General features: G+C 27.7%; 1 protein-coding gene and 1 pseudogene across 1 annotated transcript in view; one reads left to right on the top strand and one right to left on the bottom strand.

Moving 5' to 3' along the window:
- Nucleotides 1-12368, top strand: part of LOC113371171 (sodium-coupled monocarboxylate transporter 1-like) — an 18355-nt gene extending 5987 nt beyond the window's left edge. Inside the window, 16 exon segments of the mRNA XM_026611815.1 lie at nt 1096-1159; nt 1162-1188; nt 1191-1235; nt 1238-1265; nt 3348-3507; nt 3576-3641; nt 3713-3764; nt 3865-3932; nt 4353-4507; nt 5963-6103; nt 7294-7402; nt 7523-7632; nt 9147-9426; nt 10948-11123; nt 12113-12314; nt 12363-12368. Coding sequence (XP_026467600.1) covers nt 1096-1159; nt 1162-1188; nt 1191-1235; nt 1238-1265; nt 3348-3507; nt 3576-3641; nt 3713-3764; nt 3865-3932; nt 4353-4507; nt 5963-6103; nt 7294-7402; nt 7523-7632; nt 9147-9426; nt 10948-11123; nt 12113-12314; nt 12363-12368 — 1689 coding nt within the window.
- A 1624-nt stretch (nt 12369-13992) lies between these two features.
- The window catches only part of LOC113369872, an 11238-nt pseudogene continuing 1840 nt past the window's right edge, over nt 13993-23390 (bottom strand).

Below are 23390 nucleotides of genomic sequence, written 5' to 3' on the forward strand. Positions count from 1 at the left end.
TTAAAACAAAATAGGCAAAGTAAATCAATAATAGACTAAAAAATAAATGACAAAAATAAATTATGTGTAATAAATACCTTTTAAAGTTTTTTACCTTTTTTAAAAATTTTAATTTAACACTGTTGCAATTAGTATAACAAACCACCAATATTTTTCGATATAACCCTGATGAATTTACATAGTAATTACCATGATAAGAAGCTCATTAGGAGTATTTTTCTTTACTTTATTAGTTATTAAAATTGAAACAATATTTTATACATGTTATTTAATAAAACATTCACTGATTGCGAGAGTTTGTGACCAAAGATAAAATTTAAATTTTAATAAAATAGAATTCATATGAAACAAAGTGCAATAATTTTTAATACTTATTGTTAATAGTATGACTTCTAGGTATTATACACTATAAAAATTTAAGATAATTTTTAATATGGGAGATAATATTAGCCAAAAGACACATTGTTCATTGACGAGAAAGAACTGAGATTGGTAAATTTAATTAATAATTATGTTTATTTTTATTTAATCATTATATAAATAAGGTGCGCATCGTGTTTCATTCTTTTATTTTAATTATTGTATATTATGTTTTGTATAAAGGAAATAAATTAAATAATGATTTTAAAATAAAAAATTAACATCAATTGAAACTAAATTGTACATATCATATATATTTGCTATTTTGATAACCCAGAAAAGAAAAATATTTAGATGTTTTGGATAAATTTATATTATTAAGAATTAATTAATAAAGTTCAGTATATTGTAGGTATATCGAACACAGTAACACATTACCTCAAATATTTTTATTTTACCAATATTTTAAATTCCAATTTAATTAAAGTGCTTTAAAGTTTTAATCAACAAAAAAAAATTAAAGTGCTTTATGATTATATTATCAAAAATTAAAAATAAATACAAATACAAACCGCTAGTTTAAAACTTAATATATAAACAGAGTTCACTGGTTCAACACTAACTTTTAAGTTTTAAAATATGTATTGATGTGCTTCGTTTTGCAATGCAATTAAACAATTTTCATATAATATTTATTTCTTTTGCTTGCTTTAATAATTAAAATTTTGTTTCTAGTCACTTCAACATTTTGGATGGCTTGATAATGTTCTTTTTGCAACAACTCTTGTGATATGCATTTTGTAGGAATATATTTTGGTTTTATAAAAAGGCAGATAATGAACAAGAATATTTAACTGGCGGAAGAAAAATGATGATACACCAATATCTATGTCACTTATTGCAAGGTAAATTAAATAAAGAAATACAATTTTATTAGAATAACAATATGGTCATATTAATATGAGTACAATTAAGCAATTATTTAAGAACATAATCGTGAGAATACTATTATTTTGTATTTTGGAAAGTTGAATTTCATAGAAGATGAAACAAATTCTATCGGAAATAATATTAAGATTAATGCAAACTAAAATAGTACAAACTTAAAGAATTATAATTATTTATATATTCAGAGTAATTTAGTTTACAAAAAAAAAAATATGCAATGCATCTTAAGATTTATAATAAAATGAATTTCATTAAAAAATATATCATCAAGCAGTATTATGGCTTGTAAAATTTGAGATAAAAAAACAGCCTTTAAAGATTAGTTTTGTTTCACTTTTAATGAATTATAATACATTAATAAAAATGATCATTAGACATATGCACATCAAATTATCAGATATTTTAACAATGAGTATAAATTTTGTATGCATTCCTATGGGTTCCGTACCAATGTTTATCCGTTAGACAGCGACGGGGCGCTTACGCGCTTTATATTTCGTCTCTATGCAGTTAAAGCAGTACGATTGCTTTGAAAAAAAGTTCAAATCTTCCAAAATATGTCAAATAAAAAATTTTCAAAAAAAGTAATTTTTTGTCCAATTTATAGTTTCTCGAAAATCTTATTTTTTCGAAGTAAAATTTTTTCAAAAATGTTAATCGTTTTTAAAAAAATAATAATTTTTAAATAATGGTACGGGAAGTTCCAGCAATTTGCCTTAAGGCACGATGCCTTAATTGCCTTAAGACAGAATTCCACTTACAGCTAGTTTTCAAAACAATCGTACTGCTTTAACTGCCTAAAGACGACATGTCAAAGCGCGTAAGCGCCGCGTCGCCGTCTAACGGATAACATTGGTACGGAACCCTAAAAATGTAAACAAATTTATACTTATTGTTAAAATCTCTATAAAATATCTGATAATTTAATGTGCATATGTCTAATGATCATTTTTGACCGGCAGATGGTATTTTTTTTACTTTTTATATTAGATCTCCGAAACCGCTAGACCTGCCTTCGTGAAAATTTGATCAATTCTTCATCTTGTCAATACAAGTAAAAGGTTTTTTGAATTATTAAAATCGGACACACCGTTCTAAAAACTGAGTTACCATTTTTGGCACTTTTTGCCCCGTATCTTCGGAACGGCTAGACCTGCCTTTGCCAAAAACTTATCAGCACGTCTCCTTATCAATACAAATCGAATGTTTTTTGAATTATTCAAATCGGTTGATCGGTATTCCCGAAATCGTCGACGACACACACAAACACACATACATCCATATTTTCTAAGGTATGCCAAAAGATTCAGAAACCTTTGAAACGTAAAGATATATACAAATTTTCATTTTAGATTTTTTTGCGATTAATATAACTTGCCCTACGGGAAGTTAATAAACATATGTATTAATAAATCTATTGACAATGATTGAGGGTTGAAGAAAGGTAACCATACGTCCATGTTTGTCGCGAGCTTTTTTAAAAGCAATATTCGTCCCGGAATTAGATCTTTTGCCCCTGCTTGTCCCGGGTTTTTAATAATAAAATTACAACTATCAATCAAATATCAAAAATAGACAACAAGTATGCGTCATAAATGAAAAAAATGTCGAATACAAAATTCTAAAGACGTTTTTAAATAGCCTCTTGCATTAATAAATTTGAACTCCTATTTTCTATTTCACAAATTTTTATTTTCAAATTATGAAAACGAACGAACGATTGTTTTAAGATAAATATAAAAAAAAATTAAGCAAGACTCAAAAGCGTAAAAAAAAGATTTAGATCGAACAATATAAGATATAATATTACATCATAGATAAAAAAAAGAGTATTACATATAATCGAATGATAAAGTTTTTACTAAAAGTCCGCACTTCTTATTACAAATTATTGATTCATTAAAAAACTGTATTTTATTAAAATATGGCCACCTTAGTTGAAGGCCTTTCCAAGATTAAAGATATGGAACAGTAAGTATTAAGGCAATATCATATATATTAACAATTATGTACCATGAATATAATTTTCTCATTACCAGCTACATATCAGGAATAACTTTGCTAGGATTACCAGCTGATGTTTATATATATGGAATGCAATATGCCTATGTTACTTTAGGATTCATTTTCACAGCCTTTGTTATGAATCATATATATCTGCCAGTATATAAGGAATTACAAATTACATCCACATATGAGGTAATTTTTAATTTCTTTCTCATATTACATAATTCAATTCTTAACTAACTTCTGATATATTTTTCCAGTATCTTGAATTACGATTCAACAAGTATGCGCGTACATTGGGTTCTATGATATATATTATAGGAAATGTAAGTGAAATTTGAATTATCCACAAGAAAAATGCATAATCACATTATTTTAAATGTCTATTTTTATGTAGGTAGCGTATTTACCAATAGTAATGTATATGCCAGCTCTAGCTTTCAACCAAGGTGAAATCTCAGTTTAAACGTAAAACGTGAAATTTAGTTTAAACGTAGCAATTAAAATTAATATTTGATTTTAAAAATTTAATTCCGATTATAATTTTAGTAACCGGTGTAAATATTCACATCATCACGCCCATCGTTTGCACAGTATGTGTATGTTATACATGCATGGTAAGTCATATTCAAATGTTTTTATTTTATTTTTTTTATACACAAAAGCTCAAATATACTTTAGAGATGAAAATGAAGTAGAATTTGAAGATTTTAGTAGAACAATGATTTTGCACTTAAGTGTTTTTCTAGAAATATCAATACCACAAATTGGGAATATGCCTATATATAGTCGTTCAACAAAGCAAAACTTTAGGCAATCTCATATATTATCAAAATTCAGATTCAGTATTTGGTTTCTCAAACCAAAACAATTATAACTGAATCAAATTATTGTTTACTATTATTTTTATCAAACAATAGTAACATAAAACTTTTTAACATATGAGATTTATAAATATAAAATCCATAATTTTAAAAAAATACGAAGTCAATATATTATTACTTGATAATTAAATTAAATCTTTGTTATCTTCAAAGGGTGGTTTGAAAGCAGTAGTATGGACTGATGTCATACAAGCCTTGCTGATATTTGGTTCAATGGTTTTGGTCATTGTAAAAGGTACAATTGATGTTGGAGGAATATCAAATGTGATACAAAAAAATATAGAAAGCCAAAGATTAGAAAAACCAGAGTAAGATTCATCTATTGCAAAAAAAGTTATTTCATTTTAATGAAATTAATATTAACCCTTTCCACTTGCGAATTGTCAAATTTATATGAATTTTGCCGCCGGAGCGGGGCATCCAAGTGGAAAGGGTTAAAATTAATAATTGTATTATCTTTGTATAAACGGTAACGTAATAAGAATTATAGAATCCAGTAAATTTGTGATTAAAAGTCAGAATTCATTTTTAATTTACAAATCCTCGATTTGAAATGATTTCATTTTAACGAAATTAATATTAACTCTTTCCACTCGCGAATTGTCAAATTTATATGAATTTTGCCTCCGGAGCTGTGGCATCCGAATGGAAAGGGTTAAAATTAATAATTGTATTATCTTGTATAAACGGCAACGTAATAAGAATTACGGAATACAGTAAGTTTGTGATTAAAAGTCAGAATTCATTTTTAATTTACAAATCCTCCATTAACCATCTCATTAAATAAAAATTATTAAGTATCTCAAATATACAAAGACACATAGAGTATAGCGAGGCTTAAAGGTCCGCGGGTAAAAAGCCTACCATCGATATCTCAAAAACCAGTAATTTTGAGCATTTTTTAACAAAAATATTTAAAAAGAGGGAAAAGCCATAACCTCGATTCTCGCGACACTGCTATTGGGAAAAACGGCCTTGCTTAAAAATCCATAACAAAAGTGATTTCTTTCGTTGTTAAGTTTCATTAGTTGTGAGCACTGTTGTTTAGTTTACGAGACATTAATGAAATTTTTAAATATACGTTATTCAATCGTTTCATAAGATGTACTGTTAATTTTAAGTTAAATTCAAATATTTATTTTATTAAACCTCTATAAAAACTTACATCTGGGTGGGGTAAAAGGACTAAGTGAACCTTCACCATGGCTAAAGTGTAAAAAATAATAAATAGCAAATGAAAAAATGAGTTAAATCTACTAAAGCAATTTTATAAAAGGTAAATTAAATAAATAATTATTCAACTCAGCTGATGATGATCTTAGTTAAAATGCCAGATCAAGGCTATTTACAGTGTTATGTCTGTGAAAAATGCATTCTTGAAATTTATATTTTGCATTGGTTAAATAATGTAGCTATTATTTTGTAAAATCCCTTTGAAATTAAAATAAAATATTGAACTTATTTTTGCCCTGGCCATCTCAATTTACCTCTATTTGGTAAAAAGCACTGGAATTTTGACCGAACATAGGCAGGTAGTTGCTTCTTTAATATGTGTTAATTGTTGTAATATAATTGGTTTGTTTTTCACATTATAATTGTTCAAAATCAAGTTGGACCTTTGTGCTCCGCCCTACTCTATACATATATTTGTTGTAACTAGAAAAACTCTGATATAAATATTCATAAATGAACCATACAGAGTAATTAATAACAATTTATTATTTTATTAACATGCCTAATAGTTATTTTAAATCGTGTTTAAGTTTCAACCCAGATCCTACAGTGAGACACACATTCTGGACCTGCATGATCGGAGGATGCATTACTTGGTTACATTCTTATGCAGTTAATCAAAATATGACTCAAAGATATTTTGCACTACCCACCTTGAAAGCAGCTAGAAGGTTCGAAATAAAATAAATAGAACAAAGTCATGACCACGATTTTCTGGAATAGGCTTAATTAAATCTACTGCGACTTCATGAATTGAACAAACAAAAATCTATGTTCAACAACATGAATATAGTGTAGAAACAAATAAAACTAGTTGGTATTGGTATTTTACCTTAAGTGAAGTTACATTAACTTACCGATATGTGTAAATAATCGACTTTATCAATAAAAAATAAATAAATGTATGAGTGATTAAAAGTATTCCGAGTGGATTTATTGAAAACGAACGAACACGTTAACTCGGAGTATTTTCTAAAAGCAAATTTTCAAAAATCAATAATTTTTATAATTGAATCTGTTTTCCTTAGGACTTTAATGGTTTAATACGTTCATTAAGACCAAGTGCTCTATCGTTATATCAAGTAAATCATCTTATTTTAATTTTAACAAACGTCAAAAAAACTACTCATTTTCTCAAACTTTGCTGAATTTTTAAAGTTAAACTACTTGTCGTAAGGCCATAATATTTCAGTAAGTTCTATAAGACCTTGATAAATATCGCTAAACTAAGTTCCATAAAATCGGCTTAATTTTTTTTTTCAACAGTTAATTACAAGAAAACGGCTCGGTAGATTTTGACCTAAAACTAATCAGTATCATTCCCAACTAATATCTTTCGAACAGTTTTTGATGTTTTAAAAGCGATTCGGTAGTATGAGCTTAAATGTGGACAAAAAGTTTAACACTTTTTTCCAAATTACAAAGAAACGGCTTGGCCGATCGTCCCACAAAACTGACAAACGATAGTTCTCGTCGAGATACACCGAATGGCTTTTGAATTTTTGAAATCGGCCCAGCAGTTTTCGAGAAACGTCGATTTACGGCAAAAAATCTGTTCACATACACATACACGCATACTTTTTCCAATTTGGTCTCATTCGATTCAGAATGGCTTGAAACGTCGAGAAAACATAAAATTAGCGAATCGGATTTTTTTATGAAAACATAAACTTCTCCTTCGGGAAGTTAAAAATCCTATCAACAAATGTAAAGCTTTGCCCATGACAATAATTTTTACGTGCTTGAGTATGGGTATTCATCCGCCTACAAAGTCTTAAGAAATAAGTATCACGTAATAACCCTAAGTTGTATTTATTTCCTAATTGTATTTGGCAACTAATTATTTTAATGTAATTATTAGAGCATCTTGGATACTTGCCGTCGGAGCAGCTTTATCGATTACGATTTGTTCATATAGTGGGCTCCTCATGTATGCAACATATAGCGGCTGTGATCCTCTAACTACCAAGGTAATAATATTATTAGATATCGAACATTTAGGTAAAGTGAATCGATTTAATTTGATTTATTTGAATTGAATTTCCCAATCACCACTTTACGACTAATTTGTGGTAATGTTTTCAAGTTAGCTGGCACGTGCAAAAGACCAAATGTTACCGCTGTTTGTTATGCAGACTTTAAGTAAATTTTCTGGACTAACTGGATTATTTATGGCAGGTGTTTTCAGCGCTTCGTTAAGGTGATTTTAATAAAATATTTACAACGAGTCTGATTAGATTAGTTATAAAATGTTGTGGATAGTAAGGGTAAATGATATTTGATATTATATCAAATATCAACTAGTTGGTATTGGTGTTTTGCTTTGAGGCAAGTTACATGAACTTCCCGATATGTGTAAATAATCGACTTAATCAATAAGAAATATTAATTTATGAGTGGATTTATTACACATAATTGAAAACGAACGAACACGTTAACTCGTTTCTAAAAGCAAATTTTCACAAATCAACAATATTTGAACCAGTTTCCGTAGGACTTTTATGGTTTAGTTGTTCAATAAAACCAAGTACTCTATCATTATACCAAATACTCGTAAATCGTCTAATTTTAATTTTAACAAACGACAAAAAAACTACTAATTTGCTCAAACTTTGATGAATTTTCAAAATTAAACTACTTGTCGTAAAGCTGTAATATTTAGTAAGTTCTATAGTACCATGATATATATCGCCAAAAAAGTTCCACGGAAATTGGCCTAAATTTTTTTTCAACCATTAATTGCAAGAAAATATCTACGTAGAATTTCACCTAAAACTAATCAGTGATAATGATATATCATTTCCAACTAATATCTTTCGAACAGTTTATGATTTTTTTTTAAATCGATCAACACTTATTTCCAAACTGCAAAGAAACGGCTCTGCCGATCGCTGCACAAAACCGAGAAAAGATAATCTACATCAAAAGCAAACACATCGATTGGCTTTTAAATTTTTAAATCGGTTCAGGCATTTTTGAGCAAATGTCGATGAAAATTCTAATTTTGACAAACGCCAAAAAAACGACACTAATTTTTGCAAACTTTGGCGAATTTTTAAAATTAAAATTGTCGAAATTTTTTTTTAACACTTTATTATAAGAAAACGGCCCGGCCGATCTTTACCAAAAACTAATCAGGTCGATTCCCAACCAATATCTTTCGAAAAGTTCTTGAATTTTCAAAATCGATTCAGAATTGCGGGCTAAAACGTGGATAACTATCGAGATACATCGAATGGCTTCTAATTTTTGAAATCCGTCCAGCCATTTTTGAGAAAGCGTCGATTTACGGCAAAAAAATCTGTTCACACGAAAAAATCAATTAGAAAAATTGATCATGGTGGTATGGTGGTGTAGAAGAAAAGTGAAAAATTTGCACTTACATCATGGACTAACCTTATTCTAGAATTTATTCAATTAAAATCAAGTACCGTCACCGAGCTGTTTTCATCATGATGATTTCAAAGTAATATGGAAGTGGATGTAAGTGTAAATGATTATGTCCTTAATCTATGCCTGAAGCACAAATTATTTATATTAATGGTTTAGTTTATATTTTAGTTTTAGTTTTCTAGTTCAAGAACTCATTAAGATGTTTTACTTTAATACAGTTTACGAAATGATCATTTCAAAAGACAAATTTCTTTCACATTTTGCTTGGCTTTGAGGCTTTTGAAGACAAAATTCTCATAATTTACTTTTTTTACTTCACAGTACCTTATCAACGTGCCTCAACTCAATGTCTGCCATAATCTTGGAGGATTTCGTTCGTCCATTAGCAAAACTTCGCGACCATGTCCTAACAAGTCACCAGATTTGGTTTATAACGCGCTCCGTCGTGATCCTTGTTGGAATTCTTTGCGTATGTTTGGTTGTGGTAGTCGAACGTGCAGGGAGTATTTTTCAGCTGAATTACACCCTTGAAGCTATTACGGGTGGCCCTTTGCTGGGAGTCTTTACGGCCGGAATGCTCATACATTGGGTCAACGAAAAGGTAAGAAAAGAACAACTTTACTAAAAAATAAATAGATAGAAGTTTTGTATAAATGCGTGTTCCCGAAATCGTCGACGAAAATTTGTATCCGAACACACATACACACACATACTTCAATTTTTTCTAAGGTATGCCAAAATATTCAAAAACCTCTGAAACGTAAAGATATATAAAAAATTTCATTTTCAATTTTTTTGCAATTACTATAACTTACCCTATGGGAAGGTAATACAGTTTCACAACCAACACTCAAAAAGATAACAATTCATAGTCATTATAAAAAATATACATCAAATTATATGTTACTTAGATGTGCATGGACTCCCTAATCGGTTTCAATATAATTTTATCTTTAATGTAGCCGAAGAGCATGCGAACTCTGAAAATACTCTTGAATACAGTAGCGAATCCAGCTTTGGCTCCAGGGGGGTCCCATAATTGAATTGTAGTTGACGATGCCTCAATAACAAGTAAAGTTAAAAAAATCCTTAAATTTTAGGAGTCTTTGACTCCGCCGTTTGTCTATAATAAGTTACATATTGAAGTTATATAAATGTGTTTGGTAACAAAATACATAAAAAAAAATCATTATGAAGTCTCCTCAGAGGGGGAGAGTCATGATCCTGGGAACTAAGGTGACCATATTTTTTGGCTTGAAATCCGGGACGGATTATAATCTGTATGAGAGTGGGGAAGGGTTGGTGAGCTAAAAATTTATATGAACATTTTTTTTGTTTCAATTTTCTATTTGATATATATTTAAAAAAAATATTGGCAATCAAAAAATTTTTACAAATCCGGGACAATCCTGGATAAAACATCTAAAACCGGGTCAAATATTGCTTTTAGAAAAAGCCGGGACGCAAGGCGGAAAATCGGGACTGTCCCGGCCAATCCGGGACGCATGGTACCCTTACAGTAACTCAGCCCCTCGATCCGCCACTGCTTGAATATTCTATAAAATTTGCTCATTTAACTCTGAAATATACTTCTTTTATTACATTATTGAGTAAATCAAAATCGCTCTCATAACTCAATAAATTCGGAATATTATAAGTTCTCTACATAAATAATTAAAATATTCTATTCATAGCTACAATGGATTTGTTTATATAGCTCAAGTGTTAAAATGCAAGTGGTAAGAGTTTTAGAACCTTATTGTAACCACAATGTTTCCAGCTATGGTTTCTAGGTTCTAGTGATATCATTTTCACTTGAAAACAGACTAATTATGATTTCAAATTAAAATAGTCTTACGGGACGTTGCTTCAAATATATCGCATCACTATTAAAAAGATATTTAATAATAATAATAATAATAATACAAAAATAATGCATAACCACTGGGGTTACTTACTTGCTATAGATAAACAAGTATAAATGACTTTCTAATTAGTAGGCAAACCATGGTTTGCAGTTGTTGATATCATTAGGTAGTTGCTCATACATATATACAACGAACAAAGAATCATATCTGCAGTTATGGATTAATAAAAATTGATTAACATTATCATTTTATAGGGAGCAATAACAGGTTTGGTAAGTGGACTATTTTTCATGGCCTGGTTAACTTTGAATGCTCAATCAGCCATTGCTTCAGGACACATCAATTTTAAAACTAAATCGTTCAATGTAGAAGACTGTGATTATAATTACAACACGACGTTCTCAAAACAAGAAGAAACTTTAGTTGAAAGGTAACTATAACAATAATTTTCATATACATTAATACTAAACACACAAATAAAAAACAAATATAATTCTGAATACCACAAAATTAAATCTGCTTTTTAACATTATAGTTGGACTTTACCGTAGTATACATAGTCAACAATTCAACTATCTCATACCACAAACGCTATATTTGAGTTTATAGTTTTTTGAAACAATTTGAAAAAAATATGGATTTTTAACAGGCTTGATTTTTTTTAAATAAAATTGTAAGTTGGATTTTAAAAATGTTACTATATATAGAAAAATTTTTAAAATCCAACTTACAATTTTATTTAAAAAAAAATGAAGTCTGTTAAAACTCTATATATTTTTCAAATTGTGATAAATGACTAATTTACAATTAAGCTTTCTAATCGTTTCAGCGCGAATAATCGAATTTGCTCTCAAAAATTCGACTATTCGCACTCAAACGATTAAATGATAATTTAAAATTAAATTTGAATTTAACATGCATATTTACCTTTGACCTAATAGTAGGACAAAGTAATAATATTGAGGAATATCTACAAAATACTGCTGAGTTATATAAACACATATAGAGATTTTTCCAAATCTAGGAATCCTTTATCAAATTATTCTTTTGCAGTCAAATTTTCTTCAAAATTTAAAACATCAATCGTACTTTTTTATAAATTGTAAAAAATCACATTTGTAAAGACCTGAAACATTTTACCATTTGAAATTTTCGATAAGGAGCATTTCATATTATTTGAAATTCCAAACATAGGTAAATATAACATTGATTTTACAACGGCTTTAGTTGCATACATTGTATGTTTTATATATTTCAAATCAAAATTTTATAACAATTATTATATGACTAAATAAAAAATGGCGAAATAATTGTTGGATATGTGTTGCATTTCGAAACGTTTCATACCCTTCAAATTTCCTTTCCAATTTTCAAATTTGATTAATTCAAAGCTAATATCAATATTTTTTATTATTGCAGTCGAATATGCCCATTATTTCGTGTGTCTTACCTGTGGTACAGTCCTTTGGGTGCACTTGTTACTATTATCGTTTCATGTGTAATCAGTTTAGTCACTGGAAATAATACTAAAATAGTCCCCGGATTGCTGGCTTCCTGCGTCAGAAAACGTCTAGTTCAAAATCGTGCACGACACACAGATATTATTGCCGGTAGAGATGAGGTATATTTATATTTTAATTATACTTTAAATTTTGTAATCACTTTACAGAAATAAGAAACTTTAATTATAATATAAGTAGTCGTTAATGGCATTTTGTCTTAAGTTAAGTTGTACGAACTTCCCGATATTATGTGTAAACAATGAACTTTATCAAATAATGTTCAGGTTTACCAACTTTTAAATTCGTGACGTTACAATTTTGAACTCGCGGCTATTTCAAACTTTGACGATGCTTTAATGTATTTTTATCATTAAACAACTTTTTTCAGGATTGTAATAATTTAGAATGTTTGTTAAAATCAAAATCTCTATCGTCATAAAAGTAAATAAATAATCAAAAGACGATCACCAACTGATAAAACAGATTTTGAATATCGGTTCAGGATTTTTTGCTAAAACGTGGACAAAACATTATGCACTTATCTGCTAATTATGAGAAAACCGATCAACCGATCAACCGATCGTCTCGCAAAACTAATTAATGACAATCCATGTTTCATCGAATGGCTTTTAAATTTTTGAAATCGGTGCAGCCGTTTTCAGAAAATGTTGATGAAATTTGGTCCCACACGATTCAGAATGACTTGGAATGTCAGGAAAACAGAACAAGCAAAGCGGATATTCTGGCGAAAACAAACTTCCTTCGGAAAGAAATCAAAATTGATGAGTAAAATCAAAATGTTAAAATAATCCTTCACCAACAAAATATTTGCTTTATTGAAGACAAAACTTGATTAGTTAGTTGTTATATCGCTATAAATTTAAATATTTACCGAAGCAAATTGTATACATCAATTATTAAATACTTTTGAATTATTTTGAATTGTTCATGCATTTTAAAATATGAATAGATTAGTAAAATAATATTGTGTGTAAGAATCATCACAACAGTTGAAGTGTTATTTATTAGTAGAGGTTTCCATGAATAGTACATCAAATGAAAAAATTTTGATCAATCTTGTTGGAATTTTAACTAGTTTACTTATGTTTATATTTCTACCACAAATAGCATTTATATAATTGATGTAAAATAATACATAAAAATAAGAATTTATTTGAACATTAATTAGAATATGTTTTTAGATCGAGAACCTTGAATTAACACAAAGGATAAACACAGAAAATAATAAGTATGTATTTATCAAACTAATATTTTAATATTATGAACGAACTATGCAATATATTTGTTTCTAAATTTTAGGTAACCACAATAAACATGAATAAGTTAATAGAAAATATTGCAGGTGCATTAATGCAATTTCATTACAATAATCGTTATTTTTACTCAACATGTAAGTAGAACAGCAACAACAGATTTATCAATACTGCCATTAGAATTTAGTTACAGAAGAAAAAAATACAAATCAATATGATATAAAATAGGCAGAAGAAGTCATATCATACATATTCAAGAAAACTTCACAAATTGTTAGAAAATAATTAATTTATTGACTAGAATATGTACTAACAAAGAAACATGCAACCACTTATAACACATCACCAACAATTTGATTTCAAAACCAAAACCAAAACCACCCATGTTAAAAATAAGATACATATTTAGGTAAAGTATATTAATTAATTTATAAAATACTACCCAAATTATAATATTTTATAAAAATCTTATTATATTGCTATAAATTCATATAAAATCGTATAAAATATACAATCATTACTTATATTATGTACAAATTAACCTGACCTGGTTTCAATAAATTGTTACATATATATTAAAGGGAAGATTTCGGTGCTGCACCTTTCAGCCTAAAAACAAAAATTACATTATATTTTTATTTAAAAATGCAAAGTGTAAGAAGAAATAATGAGAACTTTAATTTCTACACAAATACACACACAAACTTGTGAAACGATAATCACTATTACCTTGATTCCAAGCAAGAAAACATATGTGGGGATTTTTTAGGATAGGATTTTCTTCGGGTTATCAAGGAATAAAATCATTCGAAAAACCACAAGCAAATATGTCAAAATAATGTGATGTTAAATGGTGCAAATCTGAAAAAGTAAAATATCTTTTATACATGAATTATCAAAAATGTTTCAAATATTGTAAGCTATTTTTAAACTTACACCCAAAATTAGCATTATATTAGCAAAACATAAAACAAAAATAATTAATTTTTAAAGAAATCTCAAAAGTATCAAAATAGTTAAGTATTCACAACCCCTTATTTGGGAAACAATGATTATAAACAAAGCGATGCAACAGATTAACAATTTATAAGTTTCAATCAGAAGCAGCTCGGAAAGGTTTCTAATAGAAGAACTCAAACCAATTTGGTAAATAATAAATAGCAATACTTTACAAATATTTAGAAAATGTATAAATTATAAAACATGTTAAATTTGTTAGGTATAGGATAGTGATAATAAATAAAAACCAAACAAAAAGGGGTAATGTCATATTTAATAACAATAATCCATTTTATTAATACTTCTTATGTAGAAGATATATAAAAAGTAGGAAAAATTTCCAAACATAAAATAAATTTTCATTAAATATAACATGTTCTTAACCATTTCCATAATTCAAACAATTGATACAATATAAAAAAATATAGATTTACCTAAGTTATAACAAATTTATAATCATCTATAATATTATATTTATATTAATAATTAATATATATTTCACAATGGTTGGTCCAGCATTTAAGTATATATAATTTAAAAAAAATGATTCAAAACATATTTAAATAAAATGGTTATATATAGATATCAACATTACAATATAGTATTTAATATTTAAAATTCAAATAGCAATAACATGTAATTTAAAATTTAACATTATTTAAAATCTAACAATAGTGTGTAGTTTTTGACGATCATGAAAATACAAGTAAAAAAACTAGTATTTTTAAGATGATTATTATGTGTATATCTTTTTCAAATTACTAATCATGAAAAGCATGCAAAATAATCAAAACAAACGAGCAAACTCTCACTTATGCTTCATGTAAAAGAACATTACTAAATATTTACCATCTGAGAAGCATTTTAAATCTGATTTATATTTTATAAAGCAGGCACTTACATGTGTTCCGGGTGGCTCCTTATACAATTAAGAAATTCTTTAACATCCATATCTCCAGTGCAAATTTTATGAACAGCAGTAAACAAAGGAAATCTAAAATGATTAATAAGAATTTGTATTGCCAATAATAAATTACAATATCAAAATGTTGATCAAGACAACCAGTATGAAATAATATGTAAATTAAAACAAACTTTGTTTTGTTATTGTTTTTCAAAACTTAAATTAATACATTGATAAAAGAAAACATTTCTAAAGATAAACACAATAAAAAAATAATTTGTAATACAAGTATAAAATTATTTCAATAAATAACAATAAAATCCAATAAATAATAACTTACTTGTCTTGCATGCCACGATTTCTCAGCATAAAATTAACTTCCTCCGCTGTTATTGGTCCTTGCAATTTTTGACCATTCAACATTTCGTCTTCTAATTGTTTCAATGATTTACCTGTTTTCACAAATGCTTCAGAAACTCTACGATTCCTACCACCTGAAAATTTATTATAAAATGTATAGAATAAAAATTAAAAAAAGAAACTCACATGCAATCGCAACCATTCACACACATATGAATATAAATATACCGAATAGTTAATATTATTTATGATACATAATTCAGAACTAAAAGCATCCTTTATTACAAAAAGAATTATTAAATTTTTCATTTATAATTATTTTTAAGCTTGAAAAATATGAAATGACACCTTCTACAGGAAAAGTTAAAAATAAATAATTTATTATTCATCAGTTCATCATAATCATATATTTCATCTAATTATAGTATTATCATTAATAGTCCTAAATTAAATTATACATGATTAAAATACCATTTGTAAAAATGAGTGTATAAATGATCAGTAAAATAAATAAAAAAGGCTATAAATTATATGTACACAGTTATATGTAAATTAAATTGAAATTTTTAGAAACCTTAATCTTTAGATAATATATTACTAGCTTACCATAACATGTAGTAACTAAATCAGCCACACCACAAGATTCGAAGAAAGTAGAAAGTTTACTTCCTGGATAGAAAACATCAACAAAACGAATCATTTCCATTAAACCAAGACGAATAACTGCTGCCTTGGTGTTATCTCCAAGATTCATACCATCTACAAATCCTGCACCACATGCTACTATGTTCTATTAAGGATGGTATAAAATGTATTAGAATTTATTCTTCTCAAATAACTTAATATTCATGTAGAAACATAATTACTTCAAAACATTAAATTTAGCTAGTTACATGGCATAATGGTGTTCTATTAAATTAATACTAATTCAATGTAAATTGTTTTCACCTTTAATGCTCCACAAATTTCTACAGCATCTTCATCATCAACCACAACAACACGGAAATAATCAGTCTGAATTAAATCTCTTAATAAAGGTGCTAAACGTTTATCTCTGCAACCAATTGTGGTTTCACAGAATTTTTCATCTGCAACTTCCCCAGCTAAATTTGCACCCATTAAAACATGACATGGCACCTGTAGGAAATATTTTAATTTATAAAAGATCAAAAATATATTTAATTAACAATAAAAAATATCTAAAGCATAAATATCAAAAGAATTTAGAAGAAAAATATAAACTAAAATATATATTATTATTGAAAAAAACTAAAACATGTGGTAATGAACACGTATAATTAATTTGGAAATTTAGAGCTAAATTTCTATTGTATATAATATTATTTCCAGAGTATATTAAATACCTTTAAATGTCTTGTGATAATGTGAGATATGAGGTCAATACCACCACCTTCTGCTTGATCAAAACCTTTTATTAAAGATAATGCAACAGCAGTTGGTTTTATCTTTCCTGAAATTATATAATTATAAAATATATGAAATATAAATAAAAATATACATCATTTATTACAATTACCTAATAAAGTTGCACACAAGGATCTGACAAATTGATGAGGGACAACAAAAATTAAAATATCAGCTTCTCGAGCAGCTGCAACTACATCTGGTACAGCAATCTTAAAAATAAAACATCAAATTAGAATGTGAGCAACTATTATTAATTTTTACAGCTTTAAATGCATAGGTGTCTAATATTTCCTGAATAAATTATGAAAAACTGAAAATAATGTTCCCAATAATTTATAGAGTTTGCAATGGTAACCGAAACATCTTTAACATGATTCTATTCGCAATTTTTAATTGAAATTAATCTTTTCCAAGTGAGCAAATTGTAACTGAAATATCTTTAACATGATTTTATTTACAATTTTTAATTAAAATTTATCTTTTCCAAGTGAGCAATGCTTTACAATACTGAGTCTGAAATATGAAACCTGCAATCTGAGGTAGAAAAGTAGCAAGATAAGCATTTGCGGTAACATGTTGACATACCATCCATGGATACTCAAAAAACTACATTTATAGAAATAGAATATGAATATACAGGTAACCCCCGCATAACACGCTACACTTCTACAATATGGATTGGCTCTAACACGGTTTAAAATTGAGCAAAACCCTAATAAAATAAGAAATGTAGTAAAACTCATCAAAATCAAACTTTATTTAGGTTTAAAAAATCGTCATGCAATAGCTTAATAAATGTGATTAAACTAATGCAAAAGATAACTAATTTTATATTTATTATAGGAACACGTACATTCTATCAAAAATAAAATCTAGGATTATCCAAACAATTAATCAATTAGTCTTAAACAAAGATCCTTTAAATAAAATGAGCATAAAATTTCAATAAAGATAACTTTGCAAGTGGTAAATATATAAATAACTTTTCTCTAAAAGCAAGTAACCGCAAATATTTTTGTGCAAAAGATAATGCACGTATCTGGAGGTATATCTTGCAAAAAAAGGATCATGTTGGAAAGCTCTTACTTGTTAATTATTATTACTTCCTAAAACAATAAATAAATGTAATAATATTTATTATACATTCATGATATATAGCATGTTTTTTTGAATTCTTGGAATGTAACCCTTTCTTTTGTACTAGTTTCTTGTCCCGTATAACACGGATTAGCATAAAACACTAGTTTTTTTATAGAATGTATCTATCGTGTTATGTGAGGGGTTACCTGTATGAATATAATATTATAAAAATATAAAAAGCAATATATTATTAGTTACATTATTCCTATATAAAAGATTATTTCTTTTATCCACATATATACTTTGTAAAACAACAAATATTTACATAAATAAATTAACTTCTATCAAGATAATTTATGAGATACGAATGATATGAGGTACAAAGTTCAAGTCATAAAGGTAAATTAGAAGATAAGATGAAAATATTGATATTTAAATTATATAACACATCAAAAAGGTGCGATAATTTAGATAAAAATAAATATTTCATATATAGGAAATGAATGCACACAAAAAATATGTTTAGAAAGTACATAAAAACATTCAATTGGATGTTGATTGAATTCATGAAAGAAGTTTGAAGGTCAATTGCACAAGAAAACAAAGATAAAATATATTTTTAACCACAAAAAATAATAATAAATAAATAAAATACTTACCACGTTAGTTGGAAGTTTAGACCTGGCAAATATTTCACATTTTCATGAGTTTCGTTTATGATTTCAGTTAATTTTTTTCCATTTATCATTCCTCATATACATACATAGTAACTTGATCTTCAAAATGAGATAATTTGGCACAATTATGTCCAACAATTTTAGCAATAGCTGAGCCCCTGATAATAAAAACAATAATAATAGAAAAACAAATTATATAAACCGGTATTGTAATTGAAGGTTATAAATTGAATGCTGCTGCTTACCAGTTTCCAGACCCAACGATGCAAACTTTATTTTTTGTCGGCATTTTAATTATTTTAGTAGAAAAATATTTTAAAAATGGATAAAGTAAATATACAAGCACAGCCTTCAACTGAACAAGCGCCACGATAATGCCAATCACTATCCACACGAACAATTATCTTTCTTATGACTGCTTATGACATCCATGCACTTTGCTTCGGTTATCAAGTAAAAACATAGGAGTGGTAATTTGTGGTGGGGCCGATATGTTTCAAATTTCAATGATGCTTTTAATAAATATGATCTTATAAAGAAACAATATATTGTATAATAAATAATCTGTCTGTACTATCGTGTAACAACAAAATGATAGCGACAGAAAACATCAGTGGATGAACTGTTTGACAGTGTAAATGGGACAGCTTCCAGTTCTGCTAGGGACTATAAACCTCTACGCGGCGCTCTCACAGATAAGTCTAAACATTTAACATTTTGGAAAAGGCTAGACGTGTCTTAAAAAGCATAAGCTTCTATAAAAAAGACAAGAGAGTTAAAACTCCTCCAACTATTCGAAATTGGATTAAAACTCTAGAGGGTTTTGAATATATTTGGCAGAAAATAAAATCTCCAGAGATAAAATTTTTGTCAACTCGTAATTTTAACCAAGATCCTCTAGAGAATTTTTTGGTAGTATTAGAAGTCACGGTGTTAATAATCGCAATCCTACTTGCAGTGCATTTATTGGATCCTACAAAAGCCTTGTTGTCAATAAGTTTCATTCTGTTCATTCTTATTCTGCCAATTGTGAGCTTGATAAACTGAAGGAGGTATTGATTCATTAAAAACATTATTATTGAGTAATGCTTCAGTCAATGTTATGTGTGAGTCTAGCTTGAATGAAGATATTCTAACTTTATCTAATGTGAATACTGATGAATTACATTAGAAGAAGAAAGTAGTAGTTTACTTCATCTTCAAGTTATTACATACATGACTGGTTCATTTCCAGGAAAATTTTGAAAAATGTTAAATCTTGCTTGATGTGCAAGACTTATATTTTGGCAACAGAAAAGAGTGGAGATGATTATTGGTTAATAAGGGTTAGGGATCGGACTGGAAGATCTCTTGTCTTTCCTCGTAGAAGCTTTGTGAACATTTTTTCAAAATGCGTTAGAGTTTCAGAACATTTTTTGCCTAAAATTTGTGTGAAGAATAATTTAAAAACATTGCTTAGTTGCATTTTGGATAAACTTGTTTTTAGTCAGAATTTTAATTTTGATTGCCCAATCCATAATTTAAAGTTAATATTTTTAAACCATTTTGTTCCTTATTTTATCAGATATTGGGTTAATGATATTATTCAGCACTACGCGGTAAAATAACTTTCACAAATCCTAGGAATGTTATGAAAACAAAAGCTTTATTGCGTTTTGATAAAATGAGAAAGAGACAATGGCAATTCGTAACACTAAGCGTGGCCTGCGCTAATTTTGTTTTCAGCTGGTAAAGCGGAGGTTTTAGTTGGTATTATTGTTGAGTCCAACATACCCAGACATAGGGTCTGGTCTGGGATGCGTAAATGCATTTCCTTCGCTATACAAAATAAAAAAAAAAAAAACTCGTATGTATATATATATATATATATAAATATATTTCACTTAATATATTTTTACCGCTTATGAATTCTTTTCAGTCTCATTGCAGCAAGATGACATTCATGTGGATATTTATTTATTGCATTTTATTATCGTTTCTAATTGTGTTTCTGAATATATTATAATTTATTGATGATGATTGTATTCTATTCCATTATATTATCATTAAAACCTTTCATATATTATAATTTATTAATCACTGATGATTGTAATTATTAATACACCACTTTTACTTATTGTAGTAACAAATTAAAATTCAATACAAGTTGTTATGACAAGTTATGTGTGTTTTGTATTTAAACCTGTAGTCATGTGTGTTTTTTCTACATTTATTGATTTGATTTGATTCCAGCATATATCATAATATATACTCTTGATTGAAATATTCTTATTATTACTTAATATATTTTTAATTTATAATTATATTTTCACAAATTTTATTACAATTGCGATGCAAAATTAAAATTCTAACAAATTATTTTTAAAATTATTTTTTTTTATTGATAGTGCAATATTTTTAAAGTACAAATATTTTTATTTCAAATTTTAGCGCTTCAATATGAATGGCGATTGAAGCGCCATTGCGACCGTAGCAATAACTAATTTTTTTGAACCTAAATATCGCGAGAATGAAACGTCTATGGGTGCGTTCGACTTGGACGCTTACGCGCTGTGAGCGCTCACGCTTATAAGCACGAATTTTTAGCGTTCGACTTGGCCGATAAGCGCTCAGAATCGATAACTAAATTCCGTTCGTTTTGGATACTGTGAGCGTCAATAAGCATCAAAATGGCGGCAACTGGCGGTAACGGTAATTGTGTAAATTTTTACTTTCTGGATCATTCAGCGGGATTATAAACAATTTAACAATTAATAAATAAATGAAATTTGATTTGCTTATGCTTAATTCATATTAATATTAAAATTAAAATTTAAAATTATTTAAAATTAATTAAATTTAAAATTAATTAATATTAATATTAATATTAAAAAATAAATGTGATATACAACTTGGCATTTTTGCGGGATTATAAAAATTCAACAATTAATGAATAAATGAAATTTGGCTAGCTTATGCTTAATTAATAGTAATATTAAAATTAAATTTAAAATTATTTAATATTAATATTAATATTAAAAAATAAATGTGATATACAACTTGGCATTTTTGCGGGATTATATAGAATTTAACAATTAATAAATAAATGAAATTTGGTCAGCTTATGCTTAATTAATAGTAATATTAAAATTGAAATTTAAAATTATTTAAAATTAATTAAATTTAAAATTAATTAATATCAATATTAATATTAAAAAAAATAATTGTGATCTACAGCTTGCCATTTTTGCGGAATTATAAAGAATTTGACAATTAATAAACAAATGAAATGACAGATAGTAAAAACAACTGACGCTCACGCTCACGCTGCCCTACCTCTGTGGCGTGAGCGTATGTGAGCGCAAAATATGTGCTACGAGCATCCTACGATGGTGCTACGAGCGTGCTTATGTGACACTCACAGCGCCAAGTCGAACGATGAAAGCGCGCTCACACGGCGCGCTCACAGCGCGTAAGCGTCCAAGTCGAATGCACCTATATTATTATGGGTGCGTTCGACTTGGACGCTTACGCGCTGTGAGCGCCTCACGCTTATAAGCACGAATTTTTGCGTTCGACTTGGCCGATAACGCAGATCCGATCGAAACTCAAATCCGTTCGTTTTGGAAACTGTGAGCGTCAATAAGCATCAAAATGGCGGCAACTGGCGGTAACGGTAATTGTGTAAATTTTATTACTTTCTGGATCATTCAGCGGGATTATAAAGAATTTAACAATTAATAAATAAATGAAATTTCGTTTGCTTATGCTTAATTCATATTAACATTAAAATAAATTTTTTTTAATTTTAAATTAATTAAATTTAATTTAATAAATATAATATTAATATTAATATTAAAAAATAATTGTGTTATACAACTTGGCATTTTGGCGGGATTATAAAGAATTTAACAATTAATGAATAAATGAAATTTGGTTAGCTATGCTTAATTAATAGTAATATTAAATTAAAATTTAGAATTATTTAATATTAATATTAATATTAAAAATAAATGTGATATACAACTTGGCATTTTTGCGGGATTATATAGAATTTAACAATTAATAAATAAATGAAATTTGGTTAGCTTATGCTTAATTAATAGTAATATTAAAATTAAAATTTAGAATTATTAATATTAATATTAATATTAAAAAATAAATGTGATATACAACTTGGCATTTTTGCGGGATTATATAGAATTTAACAATTAATAAATAAATGAAATTTGGTTAGCTTATGCTTAATTAATAGTAATATTAAATTGAAATTTAAAATTATTAATATCAATATCAATATTAAAAAATAATTGTGATCTACAGCTTGCCATTTTTGCGGAATTATAAAGAATTTGACAATTAATAAACAAATGAAATGACAGATAGTAAAAACAACTGACGCTCACGCTCACGCTGCCCTACATCCGTGGCGTGAGCGCGTTGAGCGCAAAATATTGCTACGAGCATCCTACGATGGTGCTACGAGCGTACTTA

This window comes from Ctenocephalides felis, unplaced genomic scaffold (assembly GCF_003426905.1).
Source record: "Ctenocephalides felis isolate EL2017-DRISC unplaced genomic scaffold, ASM342690v1 CF-g0.4_SCAFFOLD_01492, whole genome shotgun sequence".
NCBI lineage: Eukaryota > Metazoa > Arthropoda > Insecta > Siphonaptera > Pulicidae > Ctenocephalides > Ctenocephalides felis.